Genomic DNA, 19995 nt, shown 5'->3' on the forward strand with positions numbered 1-19995 from the left:
GTTTCGACTCTGTGCTATGATAATAATGGCGAATTTGCAATGAGTTGTTTTGTTATACGAGTTTACATACATAAAAGATTAAAGGTAAATTAGAGGGACAGAGGTCTAATTTTGTTGTAACAGAAATGTTTACTCTAAAAATAAAAATGACTCACTATGAACGAAATATTCTTCATTATTTTTTTCATGTTGTTGTTTTCAAAGAACACTTCAAGCACCAAAACTAATAACGCTAATAACAATACAATCAATGAAACGTTTTTAAATCTGTGCAATAACAACAAACTGCTTATATGTCTGTGGGCAAAAGCATTTATTTTATGAAAGTGTTAAAATATATAATGCAAACTTGAACAATAATAAAACCTTTTTGGTGACGATGCCATTTACAAAAAAAATATTATGTGTCATTCTCAAAAATGTATCCGTGTTAGCGTACATATTTTTTACATACATGTTAAGAATAAAATAATTATAAAAACAAAAAAAAACGGAGAAATTCCAGTAAAATGCCAAATACGAGGCGCAGGAGGTTTTCGGTACAAAACAAGGTGGTATCTAGCAATCCAACAGCTCAAAATGAGGCGCATAGGTAAGTAAAAGTTCAATGATGCAGTTCCTAAAAAAATGATAAAAAACGTATGTATTCAAAGAATCTTGGAAATACTTCAGTTAAAGGTATCCGGTGTTTTGATTCACTTTACGATTTTTTATTTACTTTGACGACCTCAGTGGTTCGGCTCACGACTCGGCTCAGGTAAAGTTCTTGCCACTGAACCGAGAGGTCCTGGGTTCGATCCCCGGTCGGGTCATGATGGAAAATGATCTTTTACTGATTGGCCCGGGTCTCATCTATATATGTATTTGTTATAAAATATAGTATCGTTGAGTTAGTATCCCATAACACAAGTCTCGAAATTACTTTGGGGCTAGGTCAATCTGTGAGATTTGTAAATATTTATTTTTTTATTTACTTCACATTTCACGACTCGTGGTAAAGACGTTGCAAATTAGCGCGAAGTATTTTAAAACTTGCCCGGAGGCGACGGAGATGGCGAAAGACTGTGAACGCCCTATGCCCCGCCGGCAGATTCCTAGCGCTCCACGAATTCATTGTTCGAAAAAAATGCCCCGAATACAACTACTTCCAGATGGATTCACGGCAAATAAAATTTAGTTTCATCGGCTCTATTAGTTTATTGTCGGTTACAGTTATTATATGCATTATTAACAATTTCAAAGGATTATAGACAGTAAATGAAATACAATAAATTGATTCGTTCCGTAAAATAAAAAAAGGCCTGCATTCTCCACAAAGTTTGTTCCAATATGTGATGAGAACATTAGTATACCTTCATACATATAAAACAATATTAGTATACATATAATTAGGTGCAATATGAAGCTGTCGGGATCTGGAACATTATGTTAAGATATATTTGAATGCTTTAGAATATCTGTCAGTAGCCGTAAACGATGATAAGACTGTTATGAGAAATGGCCACAGGAACAACCTATTTAATAATGACTTCGTTCGCAAAAGTCCGCTAAGTCAATAGTGATTATCTCTCTTTATCTGTCCCGCTCTATCCAAAGAATTTTATAAATTTAGTGATTTAAAGGCATTTATTTATAAATATCATTTTTATAACCTTTCTAGTCGCAAGACAAATCAAGAAAATTCAAGAAACGTGAAGCAACGACGTAAGTTTGCTCCTAATACTACACCACCTGTTCTTGAAACCTTAGAAATAGTAACTGAATGTGCAAGCGTTGTTTCTTTAGAAACTCCATCGGCTACAAAGAAGCACAATGATGATGCGGTAACAGTGGACAAAGACGTAACTGCTAGTTCGAGCAATATTGATTTCTTCAATATCATGAGTGCTACAGATGATAATGAATCCGTTTCATCGTCAAAAGAGACAATCATTGTAAAGGAGACGCCAAATAAAAACAAGGATAATTCAGTGAAAGAACGAACAGATAATGATAAACAATCGAGAGATAGAATGTCGTTTAGAAAAGATAAATTACCAAGGCCACACCGCGTTAAAGTTCGAAGTCCTAAAAGAAGTATTACAATATTAGAGACAAAGCCTGAAACCAAAGATACAATAGCTGAAACTAGAGATAAAATACCTGAAGTAATTTGTTGTTCTGTTGAAGTAGACGCAATTAATTGGACTAAAGAATTGCAAGACCATTCTATTCCTGAAGTGGTGACGAATGTTGTGGAAGTAGCTGATGAAATTCGAGAAAGCGAGCATTCTTTGGACGATATGTGTCGTATCTGTCATGGTGGCGAGGCGTTATCGGCGGAGCTGGGGCAGTTAATTTCGGCGTGTTCGTGTCGTGGTACCGTGGCGAGGGTCCACGTCAAATGTTTGGAGCGGTGGTTGACAGAGTCTGGCAAATCCCGATGCGAACTTTGCGGGACGAGATATATCACACGACGTGTGCATCGATACGGTGTGCCTAGGGCCCTGGTCATGTGGATATTGAGTCAGAACGCTAAACAGGTATATTGCGTTTAAAATAGTTTTAGTTGATAGCTACATTTAACAGAACATAACTTTTAAATTATAGAAAAAAATTATTTATAGAGTTACTTCATTAACACCGTCCGTTTGTCTCAATAGTTAATTATTATAATTGATATTAAACTCTGTAAATAATATTTAAGATTAAACACATAGCCGTTGCCTATTTAGTGACCTACAGTTTTCTTATTATACATTTTGTAAATTAATGAGTTCTAAGAATTTCAACTGTGATAAAATATTTATTTAAAAGAGTCAGACTTGTCTCTTCGAAAGTTTCTGCGAGTTATTACTTTTTCTAAATTGTAAACATTGCCTTTTTAGATAATAATGAGCAGGTCGTAATAAATCTACAACTATATTTCTTCTCTCAAAAATTAATGATAGTATTTAATTTTAATTATCCGTCTTACTTTATCTTAGAAGTAGAACTCCAATAAAGTTAAAGCCATCTTACACATTTATTTACATGTAATCATTTCTATAATCATAATTTTATAAAAAGTAATATCTTACAATTTTGCTGATTTGGAGAATTAGGTAACTAAAAGGGAGATTATTGATATTAAAAGTTAATGGTGAATTAGAGAGGATCCTATGATATGAAAAGAAATATTAGAAGCAAATATTTAAACCAATGATTAGCTAAACCTAGTAGATTATGTTGTGCAGGTTTAGATTGATTATATCCCTTCAATTGTATCTCAGTTCAACTGCCTATACTTTTATTTCAGAATATCTATATATATCTATCCAAATTATGTCAGTATGTAAACACACAAGACCAGCTTCAAAATATTAGCTCTGCAAAAATAACAGCCAGTTCTGAGAGCTCTTCCCTCATCACGCAGAATGTTACCATAATATTTGCACTGAAATTATGAAGTAGAGAAATATTAGAAAATTTCCGACCGATATAATGCAAGCGAAAATATACCGTAAAACGTGGGATTATGACCACCTGCAGTCTTACCTTCGGACGCAGACGTACTAATAATTAAAAAATCAAGAATCTATTATAAATTGAATAAATGTATGACGTCGTCACTTTATAAAACGCTAGAAGTTGCCCGGGGCGTCGCGCCCGTAGAAATTTTGAGATAAAATATAGCCTACAGCAATCTTGCTTAATGTACCGCTTACCTCTTTATAATAATATTGTAATTTCATATTATCAAATGACATGAGACGAAACGCACATCAATTTAAAACGCATTTCAAGCAAAATAATGTTTGATATAAAATTTCATTATTTCATTTTATTACTTCTGGCAAACTTAGAATATAGAATATTTATTTATTTGCTTTTGTACAAGGTAAGTATACAGAAGGTGGTAGACAATATTTTTCCTCCCATACAGCCATTGAATTGAATGCTTAAAGTATTCGCAAAAATCTTACAAATCAGTTCGTTACGTCAGAGCAACTTATTTTATTTATTTATTATCCAAACTTATTCTATTTTTACAGGTTTAAACCCAATGCAACAGAAAAAACAATATTAAATATAATTCAATTATTTGCACTATAACTTATCACCCTAACTGCAACCTTTGTAAATTCACACAGAGTACACTGGAAGATGTCTATCCTGTCCACTTAATTTTCAGTTGATGGTTGACAGCCTTGGCATCATGCTGATGTCTCCTCTAGCAGTGTTAGCTGCCTGGCTCTCTGGCAGAACCCTGGCTGGCCTGATGACACAAGAGAGCCACGTGACCCCGTGGCCGTTGGCGTCGACTTTTGTTTTGGCGTGCATGACTCTTGTAAGTATCCGTTTTGAAACTATCACTTCGACTTTTAGCAGCTGATCTCCATCTACAAGTTCATTGTATGAAACTGTTTGCAGTATCAGCACTTTTGTAAGTATATATTTCAAATGTTTTTCATCAGTATTATGATAAAATTGGTACACTTTTAGCTTCTAGACTTTTCACAACACGTCAAATTTTAAAATATGATTGATTGTCAGCTCATCGTGTTTGTTTTTAGTTCAATACCCTTAACTTCACAATATTCTTTTGTTTTTAAGTTTCATCTGCCAAGACCATCATAGTACATAGCGTAAGTCTTTCTATATTTTTTACTATTATACTTACTATCGTAACTTCTGGCAGTTTCGAAGACCTGGTTATCTTACCGAACTCTGGCTATCCTACGAAGATCTCGCTGCTTCCCCGTGGCCTATGGCTTCTGCCTTCGTTCTGTCCTGTATGGTTATTATGGTGTGTAAATAATTTTCTCTCTCTCACCTGAGCCGAGTGTTCGCTTTTCTAATGTTCCATATCCAATTTGCACGGTCTGCGGCATCAGAAGTTGTCAGACCATTATATCCAGTGAGTACATATACTAGGATTTCTCGAATGTTGAATGTAGTCATTTGCGGTACTCGTTCTACTGGCCTCTGTCGTAGTTGTGTTGAGAAAAATTGAATGATATTGGCTTTAGAGTATGACCTTTCGTTCTGGCTTGCGTGACATTCGTAAGTTTTTATTTCATTGGTTAAATTCTTCGTTGTAAATGTGAAACAGAAATTTAGTCATCCATTAATGCCGAATATATCGCTGCTTTAGAACGAAAGTGACTTAATTCAAAATCTCAACTTTTTGGGAAATCGCAAAATAAGATTTCATGTTTATTAATTTTTTCATAAGTTAAAGTATATTTCTGAAACGAAGTATGTTAATTGTCTTTTTATGTTTGACATGGTTTCATTAACTATTAGGCTTGATAATAATTGTCTTTTTTTCAAATTATTTTGATAAATAATATTTTAAAATAACGATTTTCAAAAACTAGTCACTGTAAGGTCACCCTTTGACCGAACTTATTCTATAAGAGTTTGACTTAATATGAATTAGGTCAGTTTCATTTTAATAACTTAAAATTTATGTGTGGCATTTTGAGTAATATGTCATTTTTGTATTAAAATAAGATTAAGTTGTTTACTAATAAGTCATTTTGATAAAAACTATTTAATAATAAAACCCAAGATTGTGTTCAAGTTATTTATTGTATTGAAATAATAACATATTTTATAGTATTGTTCAGAGTTCTGCCTGCCTGCATTTGGCATATACAAGATATACCACTACCTCCGTCATAGCCGTTAGGTATGCATAGGGTACCCCAATTAAAGTCACTTCAGAATAATCATTTGACAGGGAAAAATAAAAAAAAAAACAATATAAAAAATAATAACAAATAATCAAAATAAGTGAACATTGCGGCATCGTATCAATCGCTTACGCACGAATCAGCTATGAGCCGTTAGTTTGTGTGTGTGTATCGCTATAGTGAAAGCGCTATGCGGCGATGCGAAGGGCACTGTTCATTGCACGTTTTAAATTTTAGCGTTAATTTAGATAGGGAATTCTTTAATATTTTTATGAGGTTTCTTTGGATGAAATGACGGTTAAATGATAAATTATATAAATTTGCGAAAAAAAAAAAATTCAATCCAACTTCATTATCTCGGAAACTATTGACTCCAGGTATGGATTCTTGGGGGAAAATGTTCATATTAATAGGGAGATGACATGGGTTTCGGCTATATCGAAGGTAATGTTACACCTGTACAGCAGTAACAATTTGTATCAAAATAAACTCATAGTACCTAATATTCCTAAGACGACCTCGGTGGCGCAGTGGTAAGGTTCTTGCCACTGAACCGAGAGGTCCCGGGTTCGATCCCCGGTCGGGTCATGATGGAAAATGATCTTTTTCTGATTGGCCCGGGTCTTGGATGTTTATCTATATATGTATTTGTTTTAAAATATAGTATCGTTGAGTTAGTATCCCATAACACAAGTTTCGAACTTACTTTGGGGCTAGCTCAATCTGTGTGATTCGTTGTAATATATTATATATTATATATTATTATATTATTCCTAAGATTGTGATAATAATATACATAATAATTAGGTATTAATGTTTTTCTTAACTCCATAAGACCTTTTCTTGTATTTTCCGATAACTTCAGTTTTCTCGAAACACTTTCAACACAAGGCATCTTCTTCCTTTTGTTTCTCATGTTGACGCGCTAGTCTTTTGTCTTCAGTATAACTGGTCTTATAATAAAATACAAAAGGTTCATTTTTTACAAACCTTAAAACGCGTATTTTACATCACCCCACAAAATCTGCTCCTTGTCATCTTTGTCCTCATTGAAATTGTAGCCCCACTCGTTTTGCAAAGTTTTCAAATCTAACATAGTATCATAGCTCATAGCTAAAGAAAAATGCTGAACCTTGAGAGGTGTCCCAATTTTTAGAGCTCTTAATTAAGCTTATAATATTTATATATCGATAAGGTGGACAAATTGGGCCCGATTTTAAGTTTTTTTTATTTATTTTTCAATGAGGGAGTGAACATTATCGTCCTCATTTTGCGTGTGCCCAGTAATAAGATATTTATTTATTATTGACCCAATGTGAAATTTCGCTATTATATAATGCATAAAATGACGTTATATATTTATTTTTATTCTGTCCTGAGCAGCCGCTGCGAGGGTACCGAGGGTTGTGGTTCTGTATCAGTTGATATTAAAGACTGGGAAATAAAATCACTTCCTGAATTCTTATGTTCTTGTTGATGATTCTGATGAAATGTTCTTGTTGATGATTCTGATCCAAGAACCTAAACATATATACATATGGCTTATATGTATATATGTTTAGGTTCTTGGATAGCTAAGAAGTTAACTGAGGAATGAAGTGGTGGTTCATTTGTAGCTAGAGAATCGATCGAGTTTAAGAAAGAGAAACTTCGAAAAGTGGTACTTTTATTTACCTCACCAGATACCTATCTGGGTCCCTTTTAGGCTCATTGATGTGTTACTGCACGATAAGCAGTCACTATTGTCTTTGCCAGTCTATTACAGGGTACTCCTAACTGTTACTTGTGGTACAGATTAATAATTGTATTCAGTCTCAGATAGATTCTTCAGCTAAAATGTTTACAGAGGTGATTAATGATCTTCGATTTTGAAAAAATAGTTTAAATTAGTATTATACATACTTCTAATAATTTCTGGCAACGCATTCTAAAAATAAATACTTAAATAAATAAATAGTTACAGGCTCTATTAGATTCAACGGTAAGGTTCTTCATGCATGATTTTCAAGAACTGGCGTGTTTTTATCAAACGACGCATTCGGGGAAATGTTTTTTATATTAAATTGTGTTTCCTGAAAAAGCAAAAAATAGAGTGCATGTCATCAAAAGCAGCAAACCAAATCTCAAAAATATGTGTTAATAATAAATTATGTTATGCTCTCAATATTAACCATTCAATTCGTGTTTTTATGCTTACTCTACTTCCAACTTCCACCAACCTTAAACCCGCGCTAACCTTGACAAGTCACATATGAGTAGGTATACCTACTTACCGACGTTTTAATACACCAACATCCTCAATATCAGTAAAAGTGATAGAACACATAAAATACGTTTCACAAAAGACTAAGTGAGGAAAAATGACATAATGATAATCTAAACAAAACCGAAACTTAAATATTTTCAGGAAATATAAAACGAAGTATGCTTACCTGCTGCTTTTGTTAATTTACTTCTTCGTCCACATTCTTTCTTTTTCTATCATTTTCCAAAATCGTGAGCGTTCTCCGTTTTATCTTTCACGAATAACAAAAAAAATCTTATGACCTAAAATAAAAAGCTTATGCCACTATTAGAATAAAATCGACTGAAATCCTATAAGGACGGTATTAACAATAGCAGTTTTAATATAAAAGTGATTTAATCCATAATAGGACAAAGAACATAAGAAAAGTTTTGTAGAAAAGTGTCTTATTTATCGTTAAGTCATGACATACAAAACAATTTTAGTAATAAAGTGACGTAAGTGCGAATAAGTCGTATATATTATGACAATATTCGGAAGAATAACGAGTTAAAACCTGTTAGGTCAATTTAATTCTTACCCTTTTTTGGAATGAAAATGTCTCAAGCGTCAATCGGTCACTTTATTTGCGTTCGGTCAACGTGTTGCGCTTGCGGTTGCGGTAATATCACCAAAAGAGGCGTTGACGTTCCGACCCTGGAGCCCTCGGCGCTCAGTTAGAAAGCGACCAAAATAGAGCGTTCGTACTCTTCTAACACAGTTGGGGCAGTTTCTGATTCATTATGCGATAGAATACGATGTGTAGAGTCGTTCGATGACCTTAAGTCAATTTAAAGATTTTTTGAGTTAAGTCGGTTTCATTCTAACTAAGCGATATATGATATACGACCGTCTGCGTAATCAAAAAGACGTCGATAGTCTACATATTATGTCGACGACGGATGTCATTTAACATCCAACAAATCCTTGCTTCGACAGCAACCCGACGAAACATTAGTAAACAAATACAGTAATGAACTTATATTATGAAATGTATGTATAAATGTTTTAAAATAGTAATAATATTATAAGAATTCACTCAAATGTAGAATGTAACACTATCCTTTTGGAAGATTGATTTCCCTGATTCATTTTTGCAGCAGAAAACCTGACAGCTGCTACTCATTCACTCGCGCGGTAGAATCAGTCTAGGCTAGGAATAGGAGCACACATAGTTTTGTATTTCGCTTTTGTTTTGGCGGAGGGACTACTTAACCTTAGAAGGCAAATTTAATTACCACGTAATACTCAATATATTAGTAGTACTCTTTATATTTGATAGATAAATAAATTCTACCAGCATAGGATAGAATTATTAGCATAGAATTATTCTAAATAAATCTTACCAGCATAGAATTTACGGTACGTACTCGTACGTACTCGTAAGTCATCCCCAGCCACTGAAGATAACCTCAATAACGTTACGTCTGATGTATATTAATCAGAATTTAATTCGTCTTGTTGGCAATCAGTTAGCCTTGAAATTGATTATGCTCTAAAATTAGCCGAAATTGTATCCATATCTACACTTCTACCATTTCACTGTTTCGAAGTGGTTTTCTTTTAACTAAATACAAAGATAAATATAAACGAAATCAGGATATAAAAAATATTAATTTTGGATTACCAAATGTTAGCTACAAGGGTTAAGGGCCCTTAAATGGGATAGCCAAAATGGCTAATCCTTAAGAGTTACATTTGGTTTGGTTGGTTAGACTACTTAATGTCAGCTGTAACATTTGGAAACGTACTCATAAAACAATAAGGCGTAATTCAATTTAATCGTCATTGTAAACTATTGTTGCTTAGTTGAGATATATGATATTGTTTGTGTGATATAAATTAGCATATTACTATCACCACCATGTACGCATGAGTGAACTTTATCTTTTGGCGGTGTGCGGTCGTGTCCTGTTATCGTAACTACAATACACATGTTAATAACAATTCAAATCGTAATTTCTATATTGGGAATACTGTCAATAATTTTGCCAAGTTTTGTTCAGTTTGATAGGAAATATGTTTTACTGCCGAAAATATCACTCAACTTACAATTAAATTCATGCATTATTGCTTGTATTGTGCCAGGTTTGCTATTATTGTTGGATAGTATCTGCAGCGACGAGACACGCGCTAAGCTGGTGGATCTGGTACCGGTCCCAGTACGAAGTGAGGCTGCAACTCCAGGATTCTGATGAGTGAACAGATTTGAGGTCTTTCGCAGCGGTGACGTTTCCTGTCAAACTAGTCGCCTGATTCATCTGCACACCAGTCGATTTGAACATTAGCGACGTGACGCGATATTATGATCAGCGATCGTGCAAAATTCATTTATTCGCATTTTCCTTAGATCAGCGCTATATTTTGTAAACAATTTATTTGTCATATGTTTATAATGTTTTAGTCATGAAAAAAGCTAAGTAATGTTTATGTAAGTATTTAATTATCCGTTGTATTTTGTGCATTTTTAGATGAAAGAAATTCAAAACAAATATTTTGAAGAAATATTATGGTGCTAATTAGTTTTTTTCATTTCTTCACAAGTCTCTCTATGGTACATTAAAACTGATGGTTTTTATAAGGATTTTTTATTGTTCTAAGAATTTATTTATTCACGCAATATGCTGTCCCACCATCACAAATTACATTGTATTTGGTTTGCCTCGCCGAGTTTATCCGTTGAAGTGTATATCCATTGTTATACAACTGGTGATACAATCATTAATATTTCAATTAAATTATTTGTGACCCAAATGAAAAATGCACGATTTTGTACCAAATGTGAAATGTTATGATTTATATTAAACGAAATGACACAACATAGTTTATTTATTAGTATAATATTCTGATAGATATTGATTAGGAAAGTCTCCAAGCCTCGTGATAGCTATCATACCTTCAAAATTAAAATTTTATAAAGATTTTACAATATGTCATGTACGTTAATAAATTTTAAACTAAATTGGAAGTTTTATTTTATCTGAATAGATATTGCATTAGCGTAAAGTCAGCCGTGACTTATGCTTATCTGTATTTGAATATCTAGTTGGGTATATACCTAATTCTGTTCGAACTAATTCTGGCGCAGCAGACCTACTAATTACCGCCTTAAGATATCTTAAGGCGGGTCTGCTGCGCCATGTTATGAACAGAACATTGTTCAAAAACATAATTTTATCGTCGTAAAACACGTTCGGCCACGCGCCTTTTTAGCTGGTACGGCATTTGCTAGAATTTTTACCCTTGAACCATACTCACTTCACAAGTCTACACTTCAAATTTAAGAAGATTTAATGGTAATTCATAAAAAAGCTTGGTTTTTGCATACAATCTTTTTGTAGTATTAATACTGACACGCAATCGTCAGTAATGTAGAGTGTCTTGTCCAGCCTTTTTACCCAAATATCAGGCAAAGTTGGCTGGTCTGTCCGGCTATTTGATTCGGCGACCTGGCAACCCTAACCGCGAGGATGAGAGAGAGTTATGATGGTTTTATTTCCGTACGCAACTTTCTCTAATGTAAACACAAGGTGTGTAAAAACACACCTTACTGGCAAAAGCCAGTAACGTAAAAGTAAAAGGGCCGCGCGCGGGGGGCCTAGTTCTACTAGTATTATAAATGCGAAAGTCTGTGATGCACTTTGATAAAATCCGTCGAGGTAGTTTGGCATAACTAAATAACAAACATCCCCACTAATAACACGAAGTATTTGTAATTCACTAAAGTCATAGAGTACACGCGAACGAAGTCGCGGACGTCAGCTAGTAAGAAATGTTTTATCTCTATACTGTTCGTGTTATATCTCTTATAATATAACAAACTATATTTAAAACATGTGTAGGTAATGTTGTCATCATTTACTGTATCAAGGAAAGGAAATCCCCGAGTGCGCGTGACATCCCTATAATCGTAAAAAATAATAAAAAAAATATTGCACGTGAATTATAGAATTTACATTAAAAAATGAACAATTTTTTTTCATATTTGTTTTCTTCATTATGCATGTATAAATAGATGTGATTTAGTAAAATTTTCTTTACAATAAATAAAATTTAACTAAAATTATTGGAAATTTTACAAATTAATTACTAGACTAAATCATAGCTTATTATGATATGAATAACTAAATTTAACTTAATTTTAAAACTAAAAAACTGAAAAATGCATTTTTTTTATCAACACAAAAAATATGAAAATATCGCTTAAAAGAAAAATTAATGACTCATTTTTCTTAATAAGATAATTCTTATGCGCAACTACTTTTCCAAGATCCTCATTAAATTTTATACTGAACAATTATACACTTAATACGGATTGTTTTATCAAGTCCAAGTCACCGTGTCGACCTCAACTTCATAGTAAGCATAGGCCATCTCTTTTCCTCATTATAATGAAGACTGGGATGTACTGAGAAGTTAACAACCGGTATGACTAAGAAGCTATATTAAGTTTTCAGCTTTATTTAAGTCCCGATTGTCTTTGTGTCAAGTTGGGTTAGTTGTTCGCCAAATTGCAAAAAAATGCATTTCAAATTAGTTTTTGTGTGTGTTTGCCTTTTAAGTTATTGCAGTGAAATTAAAGCTGGTAAGTTGTGTATAATTTTGTTTATTAATTTTTTTAGTGACTTTCGCACAGGGTATAAAAAAATCCCTTTGTACTATTTCAGGTTTAAACTCGATCCAAAGAATACCAAAATTCGTCTGAATATCACACCCACAACCTGGCTTTCACAAATATATATACTCTGTTATTCATAAAAAAGTTAAAACATACTTTAAGCTAAAATATATTTTATCACTATCGCACTATATAATATTTGAAATTGACAGAAAGAGACAAAATATATTTTAGCTTAGAGTATGTTTTAAGTTTTTTATAAACAGCAATGTTAGTGTTTAGTACTTTCTCGTTATGACGACCTCGGGGGCGCAGTGGTAGGTGAAGTTCTTGCCACTGAACCGAGAGGTCACGGGTTCTATCCCCGGTCGGGTCATGATGGAAAATGATCTTTTTCTGATTGACCCGGGTCTTGGATGTTTATCTATTTATGTATTTGTTATAAAATATAGCATCGTTCAGTTAGTATCCCATAACACAAGTCTCGAACTTACTTTGGGGCTAGCTCAATCTGTGTGATTTGTCCTAATATATTTATTTTATTTTATTTCTCAGTTTTATTATGAAAATAAAACATATTTCAATCCCACAATGAGTATGTTTGTGACTTCCTCACGCTCAAACAGCTGGGCCAGGGCTAGGCATTTTGTGAGGTATTGAGGTACAGATACTTAGATAAACACATAGGGTACTTTTTTTCGAAAGTCTAAAAGTGGTCAAAGGCGCTTGAATAAATAGATGGCGCTACTGTGCGTACAATTAAAAACGTAAGTTTTTTTTTAACACAACAAATGATAAACTGCAGGTAACACCGCGGGGAGAAGCTAGTTATATAAATAACAAGCTGGTCTTTCAGCTAGTTTAATAAATTATATTTAAATGACAGTAGATGAAAGTATTCATTTTGCTAACCATATAATTAAATAGTATATTAAAACCTTTTACCATAGAAATAGTAATTCATAAGGTTCTTGCCTTATATTTATCAAAGCAAAGCTCTGTTAATAAAAGAGTACAAGCTTCAAATTAATGATGAAGCTGTAAATGGTATATATGTGTATCTTGTTAATTTAACGGTTCATAGATATGGAATAATTTTCTGAGTAAATTCTGTGGATAAACGTTATTATAATTTAAACGACATTTTCAACGATAAACTCAGATAAAAATGATATTGTTCTATGAGTGTTTGTTTGTTCATTTATTTATTCGATTTTATTTTATGTGATGATAGCATGCTCTCCATTTCAATTTGCATACTCATTGCCTCGGGAAACATATAGGATTAGGTTTACGTTTAAGACCACATTAAATCAATTATTATCAACACTTGGTTGGCGAATAAATCATATGAATATGAATCTACGATTTTGCAAATAAATAATCTTTTGTCTTTGTATAGACAACTTTTGATCGGCTGAGCAGATTTTAATCAAACATATCTAAGAACTAGCGAATAAAAATTTGCTATGAGAAAAAATACCGCATCCAAATCGGTTCACTGTAGCTCATCAACGGATGAGCTAACGGTTCCAATCATACTTGTGCCACGTACACAGACAGACACATTAGCGGTCAAACTTATAACACCCTTCTTTTTGCGTCGGGAGTTTAAAAATATCGCGACGAATTGAGAATTGACCTCTTGAAGTCAGTTAAAAATAGTATGGGTGTATTATCATTACAGGCTTGTGTTTAGTTTATATAAAGAAATGTATTTACAGACTGCGGCGTGGTAAACAAGAAGCAGTGGGATGGGTTGAACCCAGTCCACGTGAAGTACCTACCCCGTCCTGTGAGCCTGGTCATCATCCAGCACACCGTCACCCCCACCTGCAGCACTGACGCGGGCTGTGCGGAGATCGTGAGGAACATACAGATCAACCACATGGAAACACTTAACTTCTGGGATATTGGATCCTCGTAAGTTGCATGCGTGTATTAGTGGTCTAGTGGTTAAGACCGCATGTGAACCGGATCTCAGGTTCCAATCATACTTGTAGGCACAAGTATGATTGGAACCTGAGATCCGGATAGTAGTTCTCTTAGGCCACCACTTAGGAAAACATCAATAGGGAATTGTAGTCTCGTTGATAACACCTTCATTATATTCTATATCTAAACCATTAATTTAGTACTACATATTATACCCAATTCTGCTACAGTGACAAGTATTTTAAACACATATAAGTTATTTTCATAATAATTATTAAATTCCTTGTAAGTACCAAGAAAAAAACCAAAGAATCGCTCAGATGAGAAACATATAAGTAGTTGACACTATAGTGGTAAGGAATAGTATATTTATACTTGTAAAAATTATATCAATTGTAGATATAATGGCTCAACATCATCTGCAGCACTATGCAACAACCCACAGCTGGGTATAGAACACCTTCCTTCTACGTCAACTTTCTCTCTGTTTCGTTCTTTGTCTTGGACCGCACCAATTACATCGTCGACCCATCTAGCTGTCAGCCGGATGACCTAAATAGATATAAAGCTATATTTCTTTAACGTTTTGGAATAACTCATAGATGCATTTTAATATTTTTAAAGGTTTTTGGTCGGCGGTAACGGCAAGGTTTATGAGGGCGCGGGTTGGCTTCACGTGGGCGCTCATACTGCAGGCTACAACAACAAGTCTATCGGAATCACTTTCATAGGCAACTACAACCGTAAGTTGAAAATATTTTTATACTTCGTCTTTTCTAGTGTGTTAATTGCTAACCTTAACCTAACGCTGGCGTGACATTTTATTCAAGTCGCCTAGAGGCACGTGACACGACTTTAACTACTACCAATCAGGTAAACAGGCATGCAGCCTAAATAAAGGGAAGTGGTTACCATAGACATAATTATGACCAATGGCGGCGGTCTTGTTGTGAAGAAATCTCTAACGGAAAAATATCAAATATGGGTAAGAAAATTAATACGGGTTAAGTCGCGGGCAAAATATACATTTTTAAACGACAACCACTCTAAAGATTGCGTTAAAATTTTCTGTGCAATTACTAGAGTACCTTTTATCCCGAAATTCCCACGGGAGATAGGATAAAACCCTTTTGTTGAGTCCTCCTAAGCTATTTTGGATAAAGGTTTTACGAATATAATAGCTTTCTATAAAAAAAAAGTTTATTTAAATATTTTTCTTCGAAAGTTTGGATGTAAGTGAGGATTTTTTTTCAATCACGCAAAATTTACTGAACCTATCGATTTTCTAACTGAATTTCGAGACCACCCATAGTCGGTAAAACATATAGGCATATCTTTTAATACCAATTTATATGTGTTCCTCATGTTTTTGAAAATATTTTTTTCTGTCTTTCTTTGTTCCTTTCCAACTATCGATGGTTTTACCATGGAATTAGTAGGTACTCCGGTTTTACAGTCGATAGTTCAGCATGACTAGTTAGAGTTGCATTCTTATTCATGAACTCACGAATCCATTTGATTTCGTGTGTGCATTTAATTGAAATCAATGTGCAAATCCATCCATTAATTCGGCCGCGCACAGCGCCCTTGTAACGTAGGGCTATATAACATTTAGTTTGTTACATCAACCGAAGTTGATTAGCAAATTTGCGGATAGGTACTTTTGCTTAGTCGATCTATGAAATACTTGCAAAAGTTATTGACAGAAAGCTCAAATTTTGTATTTAGGTTAAAAAACAAATACCAGTATTACCTTATGTATAGCATCATTCAATAAAGAAGATATAGAAGAAATTTCTCAAATCGTTCGATTCTTTCCCAAAATAAATGCGCAAAAGAATTTTAGTACCTACCTAGTAAAAAAACTATTACTGTCGTGTGTTTTTAAAGATTCTTCACATTTTTGCCGTGAGACAGCTTTGATGTATGGTATGAAAAGAATAGTGACGCTGATGCTCAATGAAGCATCTCAGAAAATGTACCGAAGAATGGAATTCCTTTGTAAAATTTTAGTCCTTTGTGAAATATCAAGACAATGATACAAGAGAAAACTTTTGGATAATAAAACACTAATAGCATCCCGAGGTTTTGCTCCCATATTGGGATAAAGAAGTCTATGTCACTTACGAATAATGTAATTTCCTACTGATGAATGAATTGGAAATCAGTTGAGTAGTTCCAACAAACATACAAACATTTCAACATGATATAAGGTTACATCTAATAAAACAATAGTAACAACTAAAATGTTTACACAACAACGAAATTATACGGCACTATTAAAATGTATTTTCTTTGTGTTATATTCTGCACTAAATGTATGTAGGGATTCCAGTCCGACGTACCTACGTACCTGGTTTTAATATAGGTATTTTTTGTGCTATAATCCAATAGGTACACTCGTAAATTAGAATATGCGTGAAGGTAAAAGCGTAACAAGCAAAATCAAGCTACAAACATAAAATTTTTAGCTTTCATATTATATTCAATTGTACTAGCGATAAGTGCTACTTAATGTCAATCCAACCCATTTTAATGCAAAATGTAGCATGAAACATAATAACGAATCGATCAACAGCTCATTGAACAATAACGTGTACTTCAAAATCATTTTCCTTCCATTGATTCACCTTCACAACGTAAAACCATGCATTACAAAAAACAAATACTTTTACTACACATTTATATGAATTTTAAAAATGTTAGCTTTTTCTTTTAAAAAATGTGCAATAAAGATTAAGTAAATATTGATATGGATGGATGGTCTGACAATTAGGGATGCCGACGACCGTGCGAAGTGGAGACGCAAAAGTAGAAAAGCGGACCCTGGGCTCCGACAGTCAACGGCTCTGAAAGAATGAGAGAGAGAGAACGCTCAGATGAGAGAGAGAATAAAGGTTAATTAAGTAAATATCTAAGAAGTACCTACTTCCAAATTCCAGATGACGAAGTGAAACAGTCAATGGTAGATGCAGTGAAGGCGCTCCTCAAGTGCGGAGTAGAAAATGGCCACCTAACTCCTGATTACCACGTGGTGGCTCACCGGCAACTGGTGGCTTTAGAGAGTCCAGGGCGGAAGCTGTACAATGAGGTCAGGTCCTGGCCCGAGTGGTTGGAAGACGTCAGTTTGATCAAGAACTGAAGATTTCCAGTAAAATTATACCTGACGAATACTCAATTATTGATCTTTTGAAAGCATATTTTGTTAGAATGACCAGTGTTATCCTGTTCATTAATAATTTGAAAACATTTTTTTGTTTAAATTACCAGTGTTCATAAAAAAGTTCATACTTTAGGCTAAAGTATGTTTTATATCTTTTTGTCTATTTTACAAATATGTTATGTTACAAATCGAATGTATAATATTCCTGCATGCAATTTACATTACCATCTGGTTTTCACGTGCCAAATAAGAAAAAATTTACAATAAGTTGGTGAACTTTACGTACGATATAAATAGATCCAGACTATTATCATAGTCGCAAAAGGAAGGACCGAAGGACCTAGTATCTGAGATACATCTCAGGTACTAGGTCCTTCCTTTTGCGTAACACTATATTATAACGTGCGATAGTGACAAAACATATTCTAGCTTAAAGTAAGCTAAGCTAGCAAAGCGTTAACTTTTTACAAATAACGGGGATAGTCTTTAAGCTTTTATAAGTATTGATGTGTAACTTAGTTAAAAAAATTTAAAGCCTTGACAAACTTGGAAATATATGTATTATCCGTAACTTTTAATGTAACTTATAATCTAATATCCAAATTAGAACATAGAAAGAAAGAAATACATACATAAATACATCATACAACGGCAAGGACATGTCATCATCATTTTAGATAATCTCCTATTGACTATTAGACATAAAACATAAGATTAAGAATGTATTTTTCCGTCATACATGGTGTCTTGACAAAAAGCTGGACTTATTAGTCCGATATAATATCTGAAGTTATTCCACTCAAGGCACAATTATTTTGGGTCTCTTAAATATATCACTTGCGACTATTCGTCCCTGTCAAAGTAAGTATATAGAACTTTCCGCCCGATTCCAGATTTTTTTCATCTCATTATTATTTAAAAAATCAGTTAAAGACCATGTGTCACATACATGTCATTGTTATATATAAAGCTAGTGTTATAGCTTTTGCCCACAACTTTGTATGTGAGTAAAAATCCGTTTCCCATTGAATTTAAGGTGATCCCTTCTTAGTGCTCACCTACACTGTTCTAGGAACCTACACACCAAATTTCAGCTTTCTACGCCCAATGGTTTCGGCTGTGCTTTGTTTGTCAGTCAGTCAGTCACTCAGTAATGGAAGAGTTTTATATATATATTGATTAAACTCGTGAAAATCCGTGCAGTCGTTTTTGATTTTATCGCGATCAGACAAATAGACCAAGCAGAGCACTTCGTATATGTAAGGATTACGTTCTTACGATGGGCCGTTAGATAAAACTATTTGGAAATAGGATAAGCGCGTTTTTGGAACTAAGGTTAAATTTAAACGGAAATCTCATATTTTGACGTGACAACGTCTTAAATTAGGTTGCGGCTGGGAGTCACTTATGAAAAAGTGTAACGCCCGGTAACGTTACGATGAGTCACCGAACGAGAGAGAGGCCCGCCGAATGCCTTGCGTCTCTCTCCCACTCAACTATGATCGGTCTGCCGCGCGCGTAAAAAGACGTTGTCACGTAAAATCTTCGCCCGTAAAACCGACTTTACAGGCAACCATTATTTTTCATATTAATTAATCGTGATTGATGATTCATGTACATATTTCAATTTTTGCATTTATGTAGTAGGATTTATTTATTAATTATTAATTCATATCAATGTATGTAAGTATAAACTTATAACTGAAATAAAATGATTTATTACTACCTATATTGTAACAAAATAAGGTATATATAAGGTCAATATCTATCCATCCTTTGTACACATGCCGGCCACTTTGGATTTACTTTCTCGGAATTTTCTCTTATAAATTGTCAGTATTTTTAAAGTAGTCAAACTTTTTTTAAATCTATCGGCCCGTCCCGGCTTAAAAATATAAAAAATTATATACCTTAACCTTCCACAGGAATCACACTATCTATTGGTAAAAACCACATAAAAATCTGTACAGTGTAGTTTTTGAGTTTATCGTGAACAGACAGACAGACGGCACAGGACTTTGTAGGAAGGATTACTGAAGGAGGAAGGAAACTGTATTTATATAATTAATTAAATACAAAATGAGTGCAATGGTAATGAGAACGAATTGGCCAAGCCAAATTATTTTGTTAAAATAATTAACTGTAAGGTACAGACTCATGTAATTAAATTAACATAATTACCTACTAGCATATCGTTGTACGTAATTATTACAATTATTATGTGTCTTAATATTCGTATTACGTGGCGAAATATAATGATATTAAACAAAACAAAAATAATTTTCTTACGAGATATTTCTAAGAAATATTCATTTATATTTTGCCGTAGACAGTG

The 19995-nt window shown here is 33.7% G+C and overlaps 2 protein-coding genes across 3 annotated transcripts; both read left to right on the forward strand.

Moving 5' to 3' along the window:
- Positions 1 to 412: 412 nt before the first annotated feature.
- On the forward strand, positions 413 to 10912 carry LOC128671315 (E3 ubiquitin-protein ligase MARCHF2-like). Of its 2 annotated transcripts, XM_053747683.1 has the most exons (5): positions 413 to 592; positions 1661 to 2522; positions 4154 to 4309; positions 4661 to 4768; positions 10033 to 10912. In XM_053747683.1, exons 1-5 carry the CDS (start codon positions 510 to 512, stop codon positions 10144 to 10146), a joined length of 1323 nt encoding a protein of 440 aa, XP_053603658.1. In that variant the 5' UTR covers positions 413 to 509; the 3' UTR covers positions 10147 to 10912. The 2 variants fall into 2 exon arrangements, with proteins under 2 accessions (XP_053603658.1, XP_053603659.1); XM_053747684.1 differs by lacking the exon at positions 4661 to 4768.
- A 1460-nt stretch (positions 10913 to 12372) lies between these two features.
- LOC128671316 (peptidoglycan recognition protein-like) lies at positions 12373 to 18859 on the forward strand. The gene is made up of 4 exons (XM_053747685.1): positions 12373 to 12529; positions 14287 to 14485; positions 15122 to 15240; positions 17440 to 18859. Exons 1-4 carry the CDS (start codon positions 12466 to 12468, stop codon positions 17637 to 17639), a joined length of 582 nt encoding a protein of 193 aa, XP_053603660.1. The 5' UTR covers positions 12373 to 12465; the 3' UTR covers positions 17640 to 18859.
- Positions 18860 to 19995: the final 1136 nt, after the last annotated feature.

Source organism: Plodia interpunctella, chromosome 7 (assembly GCF_027563975.2).
Source record: "Plodia interpunctella isolate USDA-ARS_2022_Savannah chromosome 7, ilPloInte3.2, whole genome shotgun sequence".
NCBI lineage: Eukaryota > Metazoa > Arthropoda > Insecta > Lepidoptera > Pyralidae > Plodia > Plodia interpunctella.

Bases quoted from the DNA above. Each gene is read 5' to 3' on its own strand.
- LOC128671315 (XM_053747683.1), top strand. From the start codon at position 510: ATGCCAAATACGAGGCGCAGGAGGTTTTCGGTACAAAACAAGGTGGTA. The intron at 2,523-4,153 runs GTATATTGCGTT...CTTAATTTTCAG, and splicing joins TGAGTCAGAACGCTAAACAG to TTGATGGTTGACAGCCTTGG. The intron at 4,310-4,660 runs GTAAGTATCCGT...AACTTCTGGCAG, and splicing joins TTTTGGCGTGCATGACTCTT to TTTCGAAGACCTGGTTATCT.
- LOC128671316 (XM_053747685.1), top strand. From the start codon at position 12,466: ATGCATTTCAAATTAGTTTTTGTGTGTGTTTGCCTTTTAAGTTATTGC. The intron at 12,530-14,286 runs GTAAGTTGTGTA...ATGTATTTACAG, and splicing joins TTGCAGTGAAATTAAAGCTG to ACTGCGGCGTGGTAAACAAG. The intron at 14,486-15,121 runs GTAAGTTGCATG...ATATTTTTAAAG, and splicing joins TTCTGGGATATTGGATCCTC to GTTTTTGGTCGGCGGTAACG.